The sequence below is a fragment of the Biomphalaria glabrata genome, chromosome 2 (genome assembly GCF_947242115.1).
Source record: "Biomphalaria glabrata chromosome 2, xgBioGlab47.1, whole genome shotgun sequence".
Lineage (NCBI taxonomy): Eukaryota > Metazoa > Mollusca > Gastropoda > Planorbidae > Biomphalaria > Biomphalaria glabrata.
The window spans coordinates 36,739,518-36,758,091 of NC_074712.1; the positions used below are offsets into that span (position 1 = coordinate 36,739,518).

Below are 18,574 nucleotides of genomic sequence, written 5' to 3' on the forward strand. Positions count from 1 at the left end.
TTTAGGACAGATTAGGTCTCCACAGCTTGACGCCCAATGCGTCTAACAGCGCGGGAGGATCTAAGTGAAGTCAATAACGTTTAGGACATTTTCGAGGAAGTTTTCATTTATTAAAAATAAAAGTGATTCTCTATCTCTTCTTTAGAAATTAATTAATACACACAGGCTGTCACGTGACAGTTTTTTTAAACAATATTATCACGTGGCTAAATGTTGTTTGTTTACGATTGGTGAATGAGGTCCATTGTTTTCCCACTTTGGTGCCATATCCAATGGCTCATGTGAGCCCATGCGCAATGAAACCCCCACAAACCATGGTTGCTACGCCACTTCCTTTGAGTCATTGGGCAATGTTTCTCTCGTTTGTCTACAACCCCGCTACTGTGCGTAGTTCAGCGACTACATTCTTTTACAACAGAGTAGTTCAGCGTTAGCACTAAGGTTTCACATGTATACCGCATTCATTTCAGTTTGCTCATTCCTTTAAGTAGGCCCACTGCAAGCAAGCCTTATTCAATTGTTGGACAGTATGGCATTGAGTCTGGTGACACGCCCCACATTTTCAAAAGTAAGAGTTTATTACGCTTTCCCTTCTTTGGAGTCAGTTCAATCCTGTCCTTTACATTTGACAAGGAATTATATTAAAATGATATCTGGCATAAAAGACATGTCTTACTGTCATTTAATGACATTTTTAAATCTAGAAAGACTGAGCAAGGACAAATGAGACACTGCCACCGACTCTCAATTTCAAATATTTTTGTAACAGGCTAAAAGAATGACTATCATCATGTTGTCAAAGTCATTAGCGACTAAGTGTCAAGACTGTGCCAGTTCCTGTGAACTCTACTTCAAGAAGTACAAGTCAAACAGGGGCCAAGAACAAAAACAAACAAAAAAAAAAAAACAACACACACACTAAGAAGACACATTTTTAATACCCAAATAGAAAGAGACAAAATCACAACATCACTGGCCCCAAAAACCTCAAAGCTCACTAGTTTTGATACTGCTAAAAAAAATCTTTGAAAGATGCTCAGATACAATAGCAGCAATTTTCTCTACAAAGTTTACTTTGAGGAAATCAATACAAAAAATAAAAGTGTACTCTGTATACAGGGAGACTGTTAATAGACATTAAAAAGAATGTTTTTAAGACTAAAGTCTAAATGCAAGCATGGTAAGTTAACACAACCATTTGGAGAATACTTCATTGGAAACAATGTTTCATTAGAAAACATACAAATATATAATACCTGAAATACTTGGACACATACTTCAAAAGACACTTTGTTCTTTTCAAATAGCTAAAAAATTATATTTTAACAACAAGGTTACAAAGATAGTTTGTGTGGAAGTGGTCCACTCAGGCAGGTAAATTAGGCAGCTTTCAATATTTTCAGCAAGAATATCAGAAACTATGAACCAAAAACTATCAACAATCACAACCCTATCTCAGACATTACAAAAGGGGACACAAGTAAATATCGTAAGTCTTGCCTATATTCCTATATATTGTTAGGCTGATTGCTATGATACCATATAAAACGGTCATATGAGAGTATATAAATCTTATTATTACTAAAGAGTTCATTTATATGTATGTATTCAATGAATGTATGATAAAGAAAATATGGTTCAATGTCAACCGGGCTTATCTGATGTTATTGAATGATTATTTAATACATCATTTTCTAAAGGGCCAATCTCTAATGCAAGGCCTCAAGAGAGAAACTCTTTCCCTCTAAATTGTATTTCTTTTAGAAGCATTGCACTTCAAGTGCATATTGTGAAACACAGCTTATTAAATGATAACATTTTCTTTAAGAAAATAACAAAAACGTTTGCACGAAAAAAACAATAGAAAATGTCCTCACTTTGCAATATGCTCTCCTTTGCTTTTTACTATTAATAGTGCACAACATCTTGACAGGTAACTCTTATTTATGTAGGAGGTTAATGAAGCTTCTGTTAGATTCTGATTGAGAAGGTAAGCAGAGAAAAAGGTACCTGCTATGAAGGTAAGCAGAGTAAGAGGTAGGGTGCGCCACATCAAGAGGCCTGATTGAGAGACTGGCCCCAGCTGCTTGATCTGGAAACCATTGCACAGTTCACATCAGATATAGGACTGCTTAAACACTCAATATTGATAACAAGAACAGTAAAGAAAAATAACATAGGTATAAATTGAATACACAAATTCATTATTTCTTAATGATTAGAGTTTAGTTATGAGCCAATACCAAGGTTTTAATATAGCTCACAAGAGACAGATGTAAATATTAAAATTCAATGGTCTCAGATAAGTAGAAAATTGAAAACTAAATGTTAAACAAAACTATTTACACAATGATTGTAGCAATAATAGATGGAAGATTACTTCCATTTTACAAATAATAAACATAAAAAAAACACTTTCCTATAAACCAATCAACCACACACACACGCACACAAACTGTACAGCAAATTATTCGTTCACTAGGGAAACAAAAACAAATGTTGATGAAATAAACCAACAAGTCATGTCTGTCACTAAAATGAAAGATTATAAGGGATGAAGGTGAAACATACTGAGCTTTTAAACAAGTTGGTAACATTAACATTATCTATGAATTGAATTGTAAAGCAATATATTTTTTAAATTCTAAGATACAAACTAACTAAAAAGTAAACAATGGTAAAAAATTTGCAAACACAAACAAATGCATTGGCCTGTTGATAATAAAATACCATGTCACAACTCTTAATTACCCAGAACTTTGAGTCAAGGTGCTCAATCGCATTAAAATTCATAATCTTCAAAAAATGACATATGTCATGGGAAAGTAAGACTCATGATATATGCTATGAACCACACTGAAGAGGTAAAAATGAACTGTTCCAATATAGATTAATAAATTTCATTGTTTTTTTTATAGATGTTTCATTATAGCAGCTTATTAGTCTTCACAAAAGTATACAAAGAAAGACAGTAACCTAAAGATAGAAACTGTCAATGTATATGCATCATACAAAAAAAAGTATGTAGACCTTAATCATTCAAAGACAATTGATAAATTTTCTTGTCTTTTTGGTAAATATTTTCATCAAGAGGATAAATACTCTCCAACAAATTTCACCAGAAATATTAATGTTTACTTTATTAAAGCAAGAAAATTAAAATTATTATTAGCCTATGCCATTCCTAATGAAATCCAACCAACAAAAAATTTTGATTGAAAGATGCTCAATGTAAGAATAAATTCGTTTAAAAATATGCCCCCTTTTGACACTCTGCGCATGCATCATGCGCCCTATGTTGGGCATCACTGTCATAAACTATGAAAAGAAAAAACATGTTTATACAGCAGAAACTGTTTCATTCAAGTATATAGTGACAATAATGAAGGTGACAGCATAAATGGAAAAAAAATACTAATGCAATCTCTGAAGAAAACTTTTTTTTACCCAGACTGGTGTGTAAATAGTAAAAAAAAATTCCTATAATAGTTTTCATTTTCTATAAGATGCAACTTCATACTAGTGTAAAAACAATATGAAATAACTTAAGCTGGAAACAGACCCATTCTTTTTGCTAATATAGTATAGTCATCCTTTTTAAAAATGAGTTTTGAATACCAGAAAATTAAACTGTAAAATTGTAAAGTCTTTTCTTTACTTTATCAAAGATACTGACCATAATGGAGGTATGTATATACTATAATCATCATCATCTAATAGCAGGAGGCTCATATTTTATATACTTTATAACTCTAAAAAATGAAACTTGAGCTGCATATGTAAAACATTAATCAATAATGCATTGCAGAATAACCAACCAATTTGAACATTGAAGGAATGCAGATACAGACATTGAGTAAACAACATGAGAATGAAGACAAAAAACAGAAAGTAGAAAGGCAACTTTGGTCCCTTAAAAAAAAAGATATAAACATTGTAATGAAAATTTAAAAAGTACAAAGGCAACTTTGGTCCCTTGAAAAAAATTCAAACAAACAGCATAAAAAAAAAGAATGTTTTTAAGTGGAATGAGCTTATTACATTTTATTCTGAGCTAACCCTGTTGCTATTTCCCCATTAAAACATAACAGCACTAATATTCAAAATATTTTGATTCTATATAAACATGTTTTATAAAGAATTGTATTGGAAGACATGGAGCAACTCTTGTTCATAGAACCAAATGATTCTTGCATTGTTCAATATTTAAAAAAAAAAAAGAAAAAAGGCACCATTGAGGCAGATTTTTGTGCCCATGAACAAAAGTAGAGAAGACACTAATACAGGTTATAAGTCACAATGTAATATCACAGTAAGGATTATTAGCTCAACAGTTTCGATTGCCAGTGATACAAAATAACTTCAAATTCATTTGAGCAATCTCCTTCAATTAAGTATAATGAAAAAAAAAATGTTTTGTTCTAAAATTCAGGCAACACACAGCATTCAGTCAATAAAATAAATGACTGGAGATTAGATGCAGCGATTTGCTTTAAAAAAATTCTTCTTTAAAAACCAAAGTGGTCAATCCATAATGCTCAGTACATCATATGGAGTATGTAATTCAGCATAATATCTACTAATGTTTTCTTGTTAGAGAAGTACTCTACACTCACTAAAATTGGGAAATAAAAAACAGTGTAGAGACAAGAACCTGGAACAAAAAAAACAACATTTTATTAGAACTGTTCAATCGTTTGGTACTTTATTTTCAGTTTCAAACTTTTCAGTTTCTTTTTCATTTGAAAATTTATTTAGAGATTGCCTTATCTGACTTCTTTCAAATTTCAACACTATATGAAAATTACTGATCATAAGTTACGCTTTTTCTATGGAGTACATTTTTAAGGGGGGGGGGGGGGAATAGAAAGAGAAACTATAACAAAAAAAATAAATTAAAGTATACACAACTGACTGACATTATAGATGACAGATCTAAAAGAAATGATAAACATTATAGAGTTAAGCAGTAAATGTAATATAGCTAAGCATTGTAAATAAAGCCAACTAACCTTGTTGGATCTTGTGTGCTGTTAAAACCTTGAACATTTATAACATTTGGTTTACTTGAATACTCTGAGTAGCTGACAGTTATCTGACAACAGTACATTAAGTCAGAAAGATCAAAACTCATCTTAAGATAGACTTAACTTAATAATTAACATTCAGAGTGTAATAAACAAAAACTCTACCTGTTTCTTTAATTGGTGTGGTCTGATCAGCCACAAAGTTTCTAAGTGAGAGTGAAACTCTTCAATAACAGTCAATCTGTTTTTCAAGAGATACTCTTAAAAAAATGCAACAAAAAAAAAAAATAAAAAAAAAACAACAACAACAAACTTTTGACATGATTATGTGTCAATTTAGATTAAAACAAATAAAAACTTGTATAATGATGTCAACTGCAAAAATGTCTTTAAACTTAAAATATTGATTAAATAGGTTGTGATAAACTAAATATGCAAGCTAAATATTATAATAATGAGTTAGCTAAGATATTGCAATGGTAGTTAGACTGCTAAAATAATTATGCAACCCTTTCAATCCTTAAATTAGCCTTACCAATAATGTATCCTACAGTACAATCATCTGGTAAACGCACTTTCTCAGCAGTTGTGACAAAGCGACCTCCGCTGAAAATAAAAAGACATAAGAAATATGTGCAAGGATTGAGAAAAGAAAATATCAATGTAACTGTTTAAATGCTATTGAAATTATCTAAGAGAAATATTTATCATTTGGGATCTAAAAATTTAACCTTGTTGTAACTCAGATAAGGATAAATATTATTTCCAAAGCTGATACAGGCATATTGACATTATCATGGCAGTGGCAGTCAATTTGTAGGACACTTACACGAATTTCAAATTGTGTAAAAAAAAAAAATGAAATATAAAAAAATTACCCTGCATATGGTCCCATTTTCAATGCCAAAGAGCGACTAATACAGAATCCAGCACCCCCAGTGGCAAACCAAAATGTCAATTTCATCTAAAGAAAAAGAATTTAGTAAATTATTGATTAAAAAAACACTAAAATATTTAAAACATAAAATTAAGCATCAGACCTATTTAAAAAAGAAAATATTAATTTCTGGTCAGTCTTTAGACATTTGGAGACAAAGTAAGAATTCATAATATTTACTCCAGCATTCTCTCTGTCCACAACTTCAAGAGGGTACTTTAGGCTGGGCTTCCCTAGGTACCAATCTTCTTTATGACTGTATCCTCTCAACACTTCTAACAGTCGAGGAACATTGAGGTAGACATCATCATCAACATGACAAAACCACCTGGTTTAAATATACAATATTCAGTTGGGAGTAATCCTCAGTGTATACAATGCAAGTGAGCAATTGAAAACAGTATTTGATGATATATAATTTAGTATTTCACTAGAACAAAAGTGAATATATTTTGTATCTGAGAAGTACTTAATGAAATGTTTAAAATATGCATCTTTGCACTGGCAGATCCAGGGAATAGAGGGCGTGGATGTAGGTTACATTCATCAACTCTCTATGGCATTTAACGTCTTGTCTGACTAAAGAGGCCAATCCTTGATATTTGGTCATCATATCATCAGTGAGGGCATGATAGGTTCAAATCCTCTATTGCAAACGCCCTGAACAGAAACTCTGCTGTGTGCATGCATGTCACCATGCAGGTCAAGAACTTGTGGTTTCATAGACCTGTTGAGATTAGCAAGTCTGGGGAATCTGAAAAGAATGAGACATGATTTCCTACTCCTACCCACAGCGGGGGAATTATGAGTCCAATTTTGAGCCGTGTGAAGTAGGGTGACCTAAACCCTTCTTGAGGGAGTCTGTACTTAGTATGAGATAGGGTGTGGGAGAAATAACGAGTACAAACTTTTTACCATACAGACAGACAGAGTGAGTTGATATAAGCTTTGTAAAAATCCCCAGCAATACACAGTTTAAACATAATGCCATGGTTAATGTTCTCTCATAAAAAACATAAACCATTCAAATTGTTGACCAAAATAATGTACATAGAACCATGTATTTCAGTGTATTTACCTCTTTCTTGAAGCCATGTAATAGTCAAACTCTACTGCCATTTTACAACTCAGAGAATGTCTACAAGTAGAACAAAATTTTTGTTTTGATGCCACTAATAAAAATGTACTGAAGTTATGATAATAAAAGTTTAATAATATATTTCTATTTTGTTTAAATAAATACAGGAGTAGGACAATTAAGACTTGCCTTCTGTGGTCAGCTGAACAATTAGTGTTGACGAGGTGATCACCTATGACATAAAGACTCCAAAATGTATTATTCATATTCAGTATAATATGTATAGATCAGTTAATAAGATTTCCATTTTTTTTTAAAGTAACTGTTTCCACATGAACAATACAAATAATTGCTGAAATATCCTCTAATTATTTGTATGTATACAAGAAATATAATTTTTCAGTCTTGCTTCTTTTTAAAGGGTTCTTTTCTTTTTTTTTCTTCACCAAATTATAATAATAAAAAAACACAATAACCATTCTATCAAGAGCAATGCTTGCTGCAATAATTTATTCTCTTACAATAAATTATGTCTATTTAGGATACTATCACATTCATTAGATTATCACGTAGATGAACTTAACACTCCTTTTTTTTTAAATTATTTTAACAAAGCCACATAACTTTATTTTATTATTTTAGCTTTATACAAAATAAGTTTAGTAACAAAAACAAGTAAACAAACATAGATTTCTATACTAATATAGATACACAAATACAAAATAGTTATAAAATATTTACAAAAATTAAGGTTCTTACCCAAGACATCTTTAAATTCTTGATCATTTGCATCAGTGAAAAAATAAATCTGTGGATTTTTAATCCAAGATTTTAGTTCTAATAATGTAAAATTGTTGAAATATTGAATCAAATCCAATTAATTATTTGGACCCAATCCTAAGGTACCAAAATAGTCCTTTACATACAGCAGGAATGTCAAATCAGAGCCCAGCCATTCAATAATAGACATTTTCCTCCCTCTATTTGGTCTTCCTCTACTTATCTTGATTATGAAAAACCAAGGTCTCATCAAAACACTTTAATTGACCCTCCCCCACACAACGCCATGCATGCTGAATTGACTATATATTTTATGTTGTGTCTATTTGGTCAGATTTTTTTTTACTGACCATAGTTTGTAAGCAACTACAGTTCTTGTCTGTATAGCTATCTGTTTGTGTACATCATACAATAAATGTAGTGATTATGTCATTTTCATACAATAAATGTAATGATTATGTCATTTTAGTACATAATGTATAGCACATCCCATTTCGTAAGTACGTCAATATTAAATTTATAATGATAATTATTTGATAAATGAGAAACTGCCACTTCTAAATGATGGTGACAGGGGACAATAAACTTTTTTTGAACAGTTAATAGGAATTGTAAAATCGTGCTATTAAATTAGAAACTGTTATTTTAAATGCAATGTGCATATGTGTAAAAAAAAAGTATGTATAGTTTTTATATAGCATTAATTTCATGCTTATAGCATGCTCAGAGCACTATGGTCCAATCTCATTTGTGGGCCAGTGGTGTGTGTGTGTGTGTGTAGGTATTTGGGAGAAGGTTTTTTCCGTGCTGCCTTTAGGCGCTTAGTAAACACAGTTCTGCTAGAGTTGGGTGTTGAAATTCGAGCCCCCTTCATATAAAGCCAAGCCAAGCCAAATTCAAGCATACTTAGCTTCTCGACCACGCTTCCCACGCTATGTAGTACACATAAATATAATTGAGTATAAATAAATGTATAATTATATTTAATTATATAATTAATATAATATAATTAAGAATTATAATAAATAATTAATAATAGATAAAAAATAAAACAATCTATTTCCAATTCATATTTTCACTTTTTTATAGACATGAAACTTATCAGATGTAAACTTTTACTAGATATATTTGGTTCCCCAGTAGCAATGAGGATTTCAATGAGTCCCTCTTCTCAGAAGAAAAAGATTGACCCCCAATTTCGGTCCAATAACTTATGTCCTCTGTTTACAATGTAATCCACCAGCACAAAACAGTAATGTTATATTCTCTTGGTGATAGATTTGGTTTATGTGCCTCGATGACTGCCTAGTTGTGTGGTATGCACTCTGGACTGTTGTTCAATGGTCTCAGGTTTGAAACCCTGCCAGATGCCATCCCCTTGTGTGGAGTTTTGGACTAGAAATACGTAAAACATATATTTTACTAGGTACCTAGATCTATATTAAAAATTTACAAACAAAACATGTCACATAGATACAACTATTCAGTTACTATTCAAACTCATTAATTGACAATTAAATTTGACTACTAGAAAATATTGATCAACAAACAAATATCTAGATTATTAGTCTATCATCTATTGGGATCTAGATATTCCATATATTATAGTTATAGATAATTAGATCTACAATACTGTTGTTCTACGACAACGGTCAACGTTCTCAAGAAGAGTACTTACAAATAACTTCAGATCAACTAATATCTACTATTATTATAATTATTTCTTAGAAGTTCTAGACTAGATCTAGATTATAAAATATTATTTGTTTTCTTTTCAAGCAAAAATACAGTCACAGAGATATTGACTGACTCACCTGTTCTTTTGCTAGACGATACCATGTTTTCAGGAGAATTGAAACTCTTGATTGGTGATATTTGGAGGTAGTCTTGACACTGATAAAAATATCACTTAATTCTGTTTCACGCACTCCAGTTTCATCAGTTTTCTCAATCTCTGGTTCGGAGACAACAAAGGCTTTCTTTTTCCCACGGCCACGGTGTTTGTCTGTAAGGGGATTTAATTTGTGCAACAAGTTGCTATTGTTCTTTCTGTCCATATGCGTTCCAGACAGTTTATCTTTGCTGTAATATGCAAGTTCATTATTTGGTGATATTTCTTTGGCACTTCTTTGTTTACGAGAAAAATGAAGATTCAGATCTATGTTAAAGCCCTCGCCGTCTTTAGTAGGGTCATCCTCGGGTGGACGAGGTACCGCACCGCCATAACTGATTTCGCTAACTTCTGAACTTTTCTCACGGTCTTGAAAGTTGTTAAAACTCCAAATGTTGACTGTGTAACTAATCCAAATATTTAAAAACATTACCATAATTAAAAAGATGGTATATTTTACCACCTTTTTGAATGATAAGCGCATCTGAAACAGAACACATACCTCCACATAACACAACAGGTCGAAAAGAAAAAACAACAACACAAAAACGTAAAAAATAGGTCACGTTGTGGAAGTTTAGTGTGCCAAAGGTCAAAATACATGCGCACAAATAACTAACCCATGTTTACAAAATGGCAGGCGATTCTTGGTAAGTTTTTCTCTATAAAAAAAAAGTTTTAACGAATGATTTTATCTAGATCCACTTGTTTTAAATAACAATAAATGATAATTTATTTACTTTAACAATATATATGTATAACATGTTCTAGACTAGACCTGATCTCTATTCATTAAATAGATATAAATAACAAAAGTCATTTAAAAATCATATATAATATATATAAAATATAGATTATAATTTAATCATGTGATTTATCATCATGTGTCAACTTCTGAACTACTACTAGTCTAGTCCAGGGGTCGGCAACCTTTTGAGTCGGAAGAGCCAAAAATTACAATTTACAAAATTTTTAAATTTGAAAGAGCCACAACGTTTTTTTTTTTTCTTGCCAACAATACCTAGTACTCACATTACTATTGTTTTAATGAAAAAAAAAAGAATCTTTTCAAAAGACAAAATATTTATTTATTCATATATAGGCCTAAGTCCTAAGTAGTGTTTTCACAGCAAAAGTAGATAATATATATATATATATGGCATTATTAGATAATAGTTTTGTTTATGTTGGTAGCAAATAAAGCAGTTAAACATTTTATTTGCTACACTAACTTGTACTTCAATAACAAGCAATTAAGCAAACAAATTCAATGGGAGCGACGGCTTTGGTTTTAGAAATTTTGTATACATTTGGCTCATATCCTGTTTGTTAGTTTCAAACACGACTCTAAATTTTCATTTGTTTGTTGACTTCTTACTTTTAATAATATCATGCAAAAGAACGCTTGCTCGGACGAATATGTAGATCCGAATAAGCACTCGATATGCCAACATCTTCACCTCAATGTTGCAAAGGGGAAGATTATTCCTTGCGCCGAATCAACTCGCGGCATTTTTTTTAAAGATGTCCACTTGTTGCGTTACGTACAAGCATTTCTGGACTTTCAACTCTTCCAACTTGCTTTTCAACTCTTTAAATTTTCAAATCCACAAAGTTTTACTTTCAATCAATGGCATTTCTAGAAAGCCAGTATCAATTTTAAATGGATCAATGTGGATTCCGTTAGTATATGTGTTGATTTACTAGTAATGCTAGAATGAGTTTGTTAGTTTGTAATTCTTTATAACCGTCATAGAAAAGTGTCAACAAATTCATCTTTGAATTATTTATTTTTTGTAACTGTGCTGAAGTAATTCGTGTCAACAGTTGCACTGATATTATCGCGATATTTCTTTAGACATTTAATAAAAAAGTAACTTACTGCTCTTCTGCAATAATTTTTTTTTCAAAAGAAGGCTAATCTTCTACCCTAACATCAGCTGGGTTTCTATTTCCTTGTGGTTTAACATTCAGCTCATCGCTTCTAACTCATTTACCTGAAACAATAAACTATACGTCACAGCCAAAAGCGAATTAAAGCGTACATAGAAGCATCAGACGACGGCGTCATTCAAGAGCTTCCGACGGACTGATTACAGTGACGACGCGTGTTATGGGTGGTGTGGTGAAAAGCGACTACAAGTGGCTGAAGATAGAATCAGTTCCTAATCCTCGTTAAACGATTCAGAACTTTTTGAGAAAAAAAATTTCGATAAAATAAATAATATTTGCGTATGGAACGAAAGAGCCGCAGCTTCACATCCAAAGAGCCGCATGTGGCTCGTGAGCCGCAGGTTGCCGACCCCGGGTCTAGTCTCTACATCCATATTTCTAGAGTCTTAACTTTTTCTCTCCTAATCGACGATACCATCGTTGATTTGACCTCATTAAAGTAAAAAAAATTTTTTAATTTTATAAACATGTCTTTGTGTTATCTATACTGACTATACTAGATCTAGATTATATAAAGTAGAAAGTAAGGCGTATGTATATATCTATGTGCCAAATAGAAATCAAAACCGTTTGACCAATCTTGATAAAACTTGGCAGAAATGTTCCTTGGGCTTGGGTACTAACTTAGATCGTAGTTTATGTATTGTAGCCCTAAAACAAACTTAAGACCCAAAAAAATTTTTTTTTTTCCAACTCTATTAAACTATTAGTATTTAATAAATCTAGGCCATGTTTATCATGGTTACATGAGAGAAGATATAAGATCTAGATCTAATTTTTAAAACTACAATTTGCACAGATAGTTTTTACTTTGACACACACAAATTACAAAATATAGTATATTGATTTCATTATTTAATAAAATTAAGCTTCAAATTTGTCTTTCAAAAGCATTTCTACATAAATTCGTTCCTTATATCTGCAAAGCTAGAAGTCCTGATGTACATTCTTTCATTAGACAAGACCGAACTGTTACACATCTCTCTATTCCTAGGTCTAAAACTCTTCTAATTCAACTCTAAGATGATAGAACTTCTCTTCTCAAAGATAGTTTTATACTTTAACACATAAACATACTAATTATAGTCCATTCATTTCATATTTTAATCAAATTAACCTTCAAATTTGTTTTTCTAAAGCATTTTCATACATTCGTTCGCTATAGCTGCAATGCCGTGTTGACAGACATTTTAATATTTTCATTCATGTGTCGCGCAAACCTTACATGCGCAGTGAAAACACGCTGTGATTGGACATGCAAATGAGGCTAATTATGGGTGATATTAAATATACTAACATAAAATAATAATAAGCTTATTGAACCTTAAATTCAACCTTAAACTGATAGATCAAGAATGTTCAGTGAAAGTAGATGTATTTTACTTCATTTAAACAAATGAATCTAAGTTTAATCTAGGTGTCACGATCATCAATGATGCTATATGTCACTTTGAATATGAACTTGATATAGACTGCACAATCAATGATCGTGATTGCTGAGGATCTAGATATTGTCAGTTGATAAGATGATCATTTAGAAGTTGCTAGTATTATATATAGAAAGGGCATGCATTTTCCTTTAATTCTATCCCAAATACAACATATTCTGATAACAAACAACAACGCTATTGATTACTATTGAATCTTTATCATAAAAGGGTAGTGAATTAGTAATGTGCAGAATGTAGAATTAATTCGAAACGTGGAAAAATAATAACTAGACCTAGATTCTATAAAAAATAATTGACAATCTAAATTCAAAATCTATGTACTACTATAGTAATTTAATAATATAGAATATAGATTATTAATCATTACTCTAGACTCTAGAATCTAGATCTATATAGTATATTATAATATTCTAGATCTATATAATATAATATAGATTATACTATCTATACTATAGTCTATAGTTTTTAAAGATATTCAAAGATCTATATAAACATATAAAGTATAAAGTTAATAAAGGTTAAAGGCATTATAAGCCTACTACTGAGCCTCAGTCAAATCTAGATTTAATTTAAGACTAAATCTAGAAATACTAGAAAAACTTAAAATGATTTCATAATACTTGCTCTAGATTAGTCTACTAAGATAAGATAATTTTATTGATCCAATCAAATGGAAATTCAGTTTGACTACAATTGACAACATCAGCGTAGCTACTGTACAATAACAGTATAGATGAAAAATTCGAACAATATTCACACACGAAACACATACACATTCACAACCAGCGATTTATGAATTTGACTTCTGTGTACTTCTCGATGACGACAGCTGATCTTGTAACACTCTGACCGAAAGTGGGATAAAGGAGTTTTTAAATCTTTCTGTTCTAGTCCTAATGGAAAGGATATGACCACATTGTTCAGATCTTATGTAACAGTGGTTTGATGGGTGCAGGTTGTCCTTAAGAATCGAGAGTGTTTTGGAAAGGCATCTTTCATGAAAAAGCTGTTCAAGAGTTGGTAGCTGTATTCGAGTGATATGCCATGCTTTTTTAATTAGTCTATTTAGTCTTTGTGCCAGTGAAGTATTACCATACCAGCAGGTGATGGCAAAGTTAATTAGACTGCTGATGGTTGCTGTATAAAAAAGTTAAATAATTGTTTTGTCGATGTTAAATTTTCTTAGCTTTCTGAGATAGAAGAGTCGCTGGTGAATTTTTGTGTTGAGGTTTTGACAGTATTCACTCCATTTCAGTTTGTTGTTGATAGTTGTTCCTAGATATTTATATTCCTGTACTTGTTCTATGGTTTGATTGTTTATCTGAATTTCTGCAATATGGCCTTTATGTTTTCTTATGTCAATAATCATTTCTTTACTTTTCTGAACATTTAAAATTAGAAAGTTATCTATACACCATTGGTAAAAGGTGTTAATTGTTGAATGGTACAGATTCTAGATCTAGAATGACTATATACTATCTAATAGTATAGTTAGACTTGAGATCTAATCTACAATATCAAATGCTTGGCCCTGACTAACCGACTCATCACTAATTCTACCTCTTCCATCCATCCCAGTGGCACTACAGTCCAAGGCCTACTCTAGCACATTTTTCCTTTCTGATCTATCCTGGGTTTTATGTCTCCATTCCTGGATTCTTAGTTGGTGTAGATTTGCCTGTACATCATCAAGCCACTGTACTCATGGTCTGCCTTTGGGATGCCTTTTGGTTTTTGCTGGTGAAAATCTTTGCTCCTCTGTTCTCTGACATTCTTTCCAGGTGACCTGTCCAACATAATCTGTTTCTTTTTATTTCCGTTGCTATGGAGAAATTTTCATATAGCTAGTATATTTCTTGGTTGGTGCGAGTCTTCCATCCTGTTAACTTATGTATGGCACCATACATTTTTCTGTGGATTTTCCTTTCCCAAGTATCTAGCAGATTTTTAGCGGCCCCCGAAAGGGGAAAAGACGCTATTAGTTTTGTGTGAAATGTCTGACCGTCTGTCCGTCCGTCCTGTTTAGATCTCGTAAACTAGAAAAGATATTGAAAATCCGACATCACAATATTTTAGACCATTCAAAGTTCTGATGCAACTGCTACTTTTTTTTTCCTGAAAGCGAAAAATCTAATTTTTTAAATCAGTTATGCAAGCAGTTTTTTTAAAGAGAAAAAGTTAATTAGTATGCATTATAAGCTAGACCTAACTGAAAGCGAATAGTAATCTTATAAACTTTATTTTCTTGAACAAATTTTTTTTTGCGGATTTTTTTTTTTTTTTTTTTTTTTTTTAGGATTTGAATAAGAGATTGAGCCTTTTCAAAACAATTAAATTATTTATAAGACTTGTCTTCAGAACCGAGGGTCCCGGGTTCGAATCCTGGTGAAGACTGTGATTTTCAACTTCGGAATCCTTGGGCGTCTCTGAGTCTATCCAGCTCTAATGGGTACCTGACATTAGTTGGGGAAACGTAAAGGTGGTTGGTGGTTGAGCTGGCTACATGACACCCTCGTTAACCGTAGCCCACAAAAACAGATGAACTTTACATCATCTGCCCTATAGACCACAAGGTCTGAATAGGGGAACTAGTTAGGCCAGGTTCACATCTAACTTTGCATTCACTTGCACCTATCCTTTGATCTGCTGCACCGTTGGGGTACTACACAAGATCTGTCAACCTTCTTTCTCCATCCTTATCTCTCATTTGTCTCTGATATAATTTCATTTGGATGTTCTTTCTGAAAATATTGAAGCCTGCCTGGGAGGACCACTTCGGGGGCCGATTTTAAGTTTGTGTTTCCACACAAACTGTCTTTGTAACCTTGTCTGTTGTTTTGTCAGCATCCAGGTTTCACTTGCATAAATTCTACCACTTATATTAGATGAAAAAGTATGAAAATTTAACCTGTTATAACTTACCATGTACATAGAATAAGTAAGCCATTTTCAAGATCCTAACTGCAGCTGTTAAATTTACTAAAATTGATTTGATAAAAAAAATTTTTAAAGACATAAGTCAGATAGGATTTCAGGAAAGGATGAGTAAGTCTGTTAGTTTATTATATTGGTGATTATAAATATAAGACCATTACTTGTACTGCACATTTAAAATTGTTCTCAGAAAAAGAAATTGGGCAAAATTTATAGAAGCTATGCTGTAGTTAAATGTGAGTAAATCTTAAGGTAATTTACATTTTCTTCTCAAGGCTCACAGATTATGATGGATGTTTATTGTTGGGTCAAGAACTTATGGAGCATATTAATGAAAGGAGTAAACACACCAGAACAAGTTCTGCTTATACAAAAGTAAGATTAAATCTTCATTAGCCATATTTTTTCCTCTGTTGTTTCTTCATTTGTGTAAATTAAGCATTTAATGTGGGAGTTTTTTTCCTTCTTACTTGTTCTCATTATCAATATTTAGAATTCAGAAGACCATATTCATACCCTAGATGAACTGCAGAGTTGTTTTCAGAAAAGGCATCTTTATACAGTTTGTCTTGGTTCTTAAAATACCAAAGGATAAATTATTAATTAACATCCTATAGATTTGAAAGTAACCTTAACTAACACCATATTAATTTGGATTATTTTCTAATATTAAAATTTGACGTTTTCAGATCTCTGCTCAGATTCGCTCAAAAACAAGGCAGTTCTCGGCTGACTTAAATAAACTTAAACAGAATTTGATGAGAGCCTCCGCATCATATCATATGTATCCTTACTATCTCACAGCAGAATATATATTCAAAACATATTTATGGTTTTACATTTTGCTTTTCATTTCTGCTTTCTATTTCCTCAAGATTGTGAAGATGTGTTTCTAAAAATTAAGATTTTGTGCGCACCTAGATAATGTGACCTGCTTTAAACAAAAATTCATCAGAACACTCAGCTGTCTTATTTTCAGTTTTAAGTTTTTATAGTTGACTTTTTCTTTTAGTTAATTTGATATTTAACAAATAATAATCATTGCTTTTTATTATTTTACTTGTATTATTGAATGAAAATGACTGACTTGGTCCATAATGCTAGCTGGTAATGAAATCAAGGGAATTGGTAAGGGCTTTGTAATATTTAGCTTCTTAGATTATTTGTTTGATAGTTGCCTTTGATGTACCATTTTAAAAAAAAATATTTTTTTAATTGTTTAAGTAAATGTCTTGATATAAAAACTGGATTAACTAAGACCAATTTGACAAGTTTGAATATTTTTGTCTGTAAGAATTTGTAACTAGTCACAACATTACAAGAAATGAAATTTTAAATAGAAGTTCATATTTGTGTTGGGATAGCAGAACATATCACAAAATGTTTTTTTTTTTTTTTTTGTAAAGTGGGCTGGGGTGGGGGGGAGTCAGATACTTTTGATACTTTGGGGAATTGGGGTGAAGAATCAAGGTACTAAGTCTCTGCACGGTTGTCTTGTGATGTTAAAGGGGTTTCAGATAAGGAGAAATATGTCGGAACTTTCCCCATTCCTTATTTCAATACATTGAATGTAGCTAGTGAAGTAAATTCCTTGATAAATGCACCAAAGAACCCAAAAAGAAGTAGAGAGAAGGCAGGGCATGTTGGATGCTTTGATAACCAAAGAGAAACAAATTGAAGAAGCAACAAGAAATGAAGGTAAACCAGGGTAAGGGACATTTATATTACTCATTGAATTGTTACTTAGTCATCATGTACTGATTTCTTAATCTTTTACTGACTTGTTAGATCTACTTGTTCATCTTTTACTGACTTGTTAGATCTACTTGTTCATCTTTTACTGACTTGTTAGATCTACTTGTTCATCTTTTACTTTGTCTAAATGGATTTTTTTTCGTGCATGTATTATTAAACTTAATTTGACCTGGTCTGTGAAACAACCAGCTACCTTTACTCTTCTTGACAGACGTTGTGTATCAGTACTACCCATCAGAGTTGGATTAGAGTCAGACATCCCACATGTCCTAATTATAATTGTTAGCTTACACTTCAGGTCAGACTTGATGAGCCAGTCATTGACCACCATAACACTTTGGGTCATAATGTACCCCTAAGTCTTGTACTAACTTGACTCTATAGGCTCTACATCGTTTTGTGTCTGTGTGTATATATATATATATATATACTGAATTAGTCATCATGGATATTAGCTTAGATGTTAATAGTCTTAATAATCCATTCTATATGACTCTCTGTGGTTCATCCACATTATGTCTAAAGCCATTAGAAGGTACATTGCTGTTTAAAAAACTAACTTCTGATTGTGTGTGTGTGTATTGTTTTTGTTCAGATCTAGTGAAAAACATTATCTCATCATTAATTTCATCATTCTTAAGTTAAAATAATAATAATTAAAAAAAAAAAAAAAAACTATCCAGGGAGATAATCTTATTTAAAAAAAAACGAGACATATATTTTTCATGATGCTCTCCCATGGTGTTGATTTTTTTTGTTTAAATGTTA

General features: G+C 31.8%; 2 protein-coding genes across 2 annotated transcripts in view; one reads left to right on the plus strand and one right to left on the minus strand.

Annotated features, from left to right (window-relative positions):
• Positions 1 to 919: 919 nt before the first annotated feature.
• Positions 920 to 10,197, minus strand: LOC106053876 (beta-1,3-N-acetylglucosaminyltransferase lunatic fringe-like). Its single transcript, XM_056020322.1, has 10 exons — positions 9,637 to 10,197; positions 7,802 to 7,850; positions 7,232 to 7,274; positions 7,043 to 7,102; positions 6,145 to 6,292; positions 5,906 to 5,991; positions 5,563 to 5,633; positions 5,193 to 5,287; positions 5,013 to 5,095; positions 920 to 4,654 (listed from the first exon to the last, which is right to left on the minus strand). The coding sequence occupies exons 1-10, from the start codon at positions 10,195 to 10,197 to the stop codon at positions 4,594 to 4,596; spliced, it is 1,257 nt and encodes a 418-aa protein (XP_055876297.1). The 3' UTR covers positions 920 to 4,593.
• A 27-nt stretch (positions 10,198 to 10,224) lies between these two features.
• The window catches only part of LOC106054003 (syntaxin-8-like), a 43,597-nt gene continuing 35,247 nt past the window's right edge, over positions 10,225 to 18,574 (plus strand). The window contains exons 1-4 of the mRNA XM_056020343.1: positions 10,225 to 10,363; positions 16,327 to 16,426; positions 16,741 to 16,835; positions 17,661 to 17,759. Coding sequence (XP_055876318.1) covers positions 10,347 to 10,363; positions 16,327 to 16,426; positions 16,741 to 16,835; positions 17,661 to 17,759 — 311 coding nt within the window. The 5' untranslated portion in view covers positions 10,225 to 10,346. The remainder of the gene's footprint in view (positions 10,364 to 16,326; positions 16,427 to 16,740; positions 16,836 to 17,660; positions 17,760 to 18,574) is intronic.

Coding starts and splice junctions, on each gene's coding strand:
- LOC106053876 (XM_056020322.1), bottom strand. CDS start 10,197: ATGCGCTTATCATTCAAAAAGGTGGTAAAATATACCATCTTTTTAATT. Junction 5,992..6,144: donor TGGACAGAGAGAATGCTGGA/GTAAATATTATG, acceptor CTTTTTCTTTAG/ATGAAATTGACATTTTGGTT. Junction 5,288..5,562: donor TACTGTAGGATACATTATTG/GTAAGGCTAATT, acceptor CATTTTTTTAAG/AGTATCTCTTGAAAAACAGA.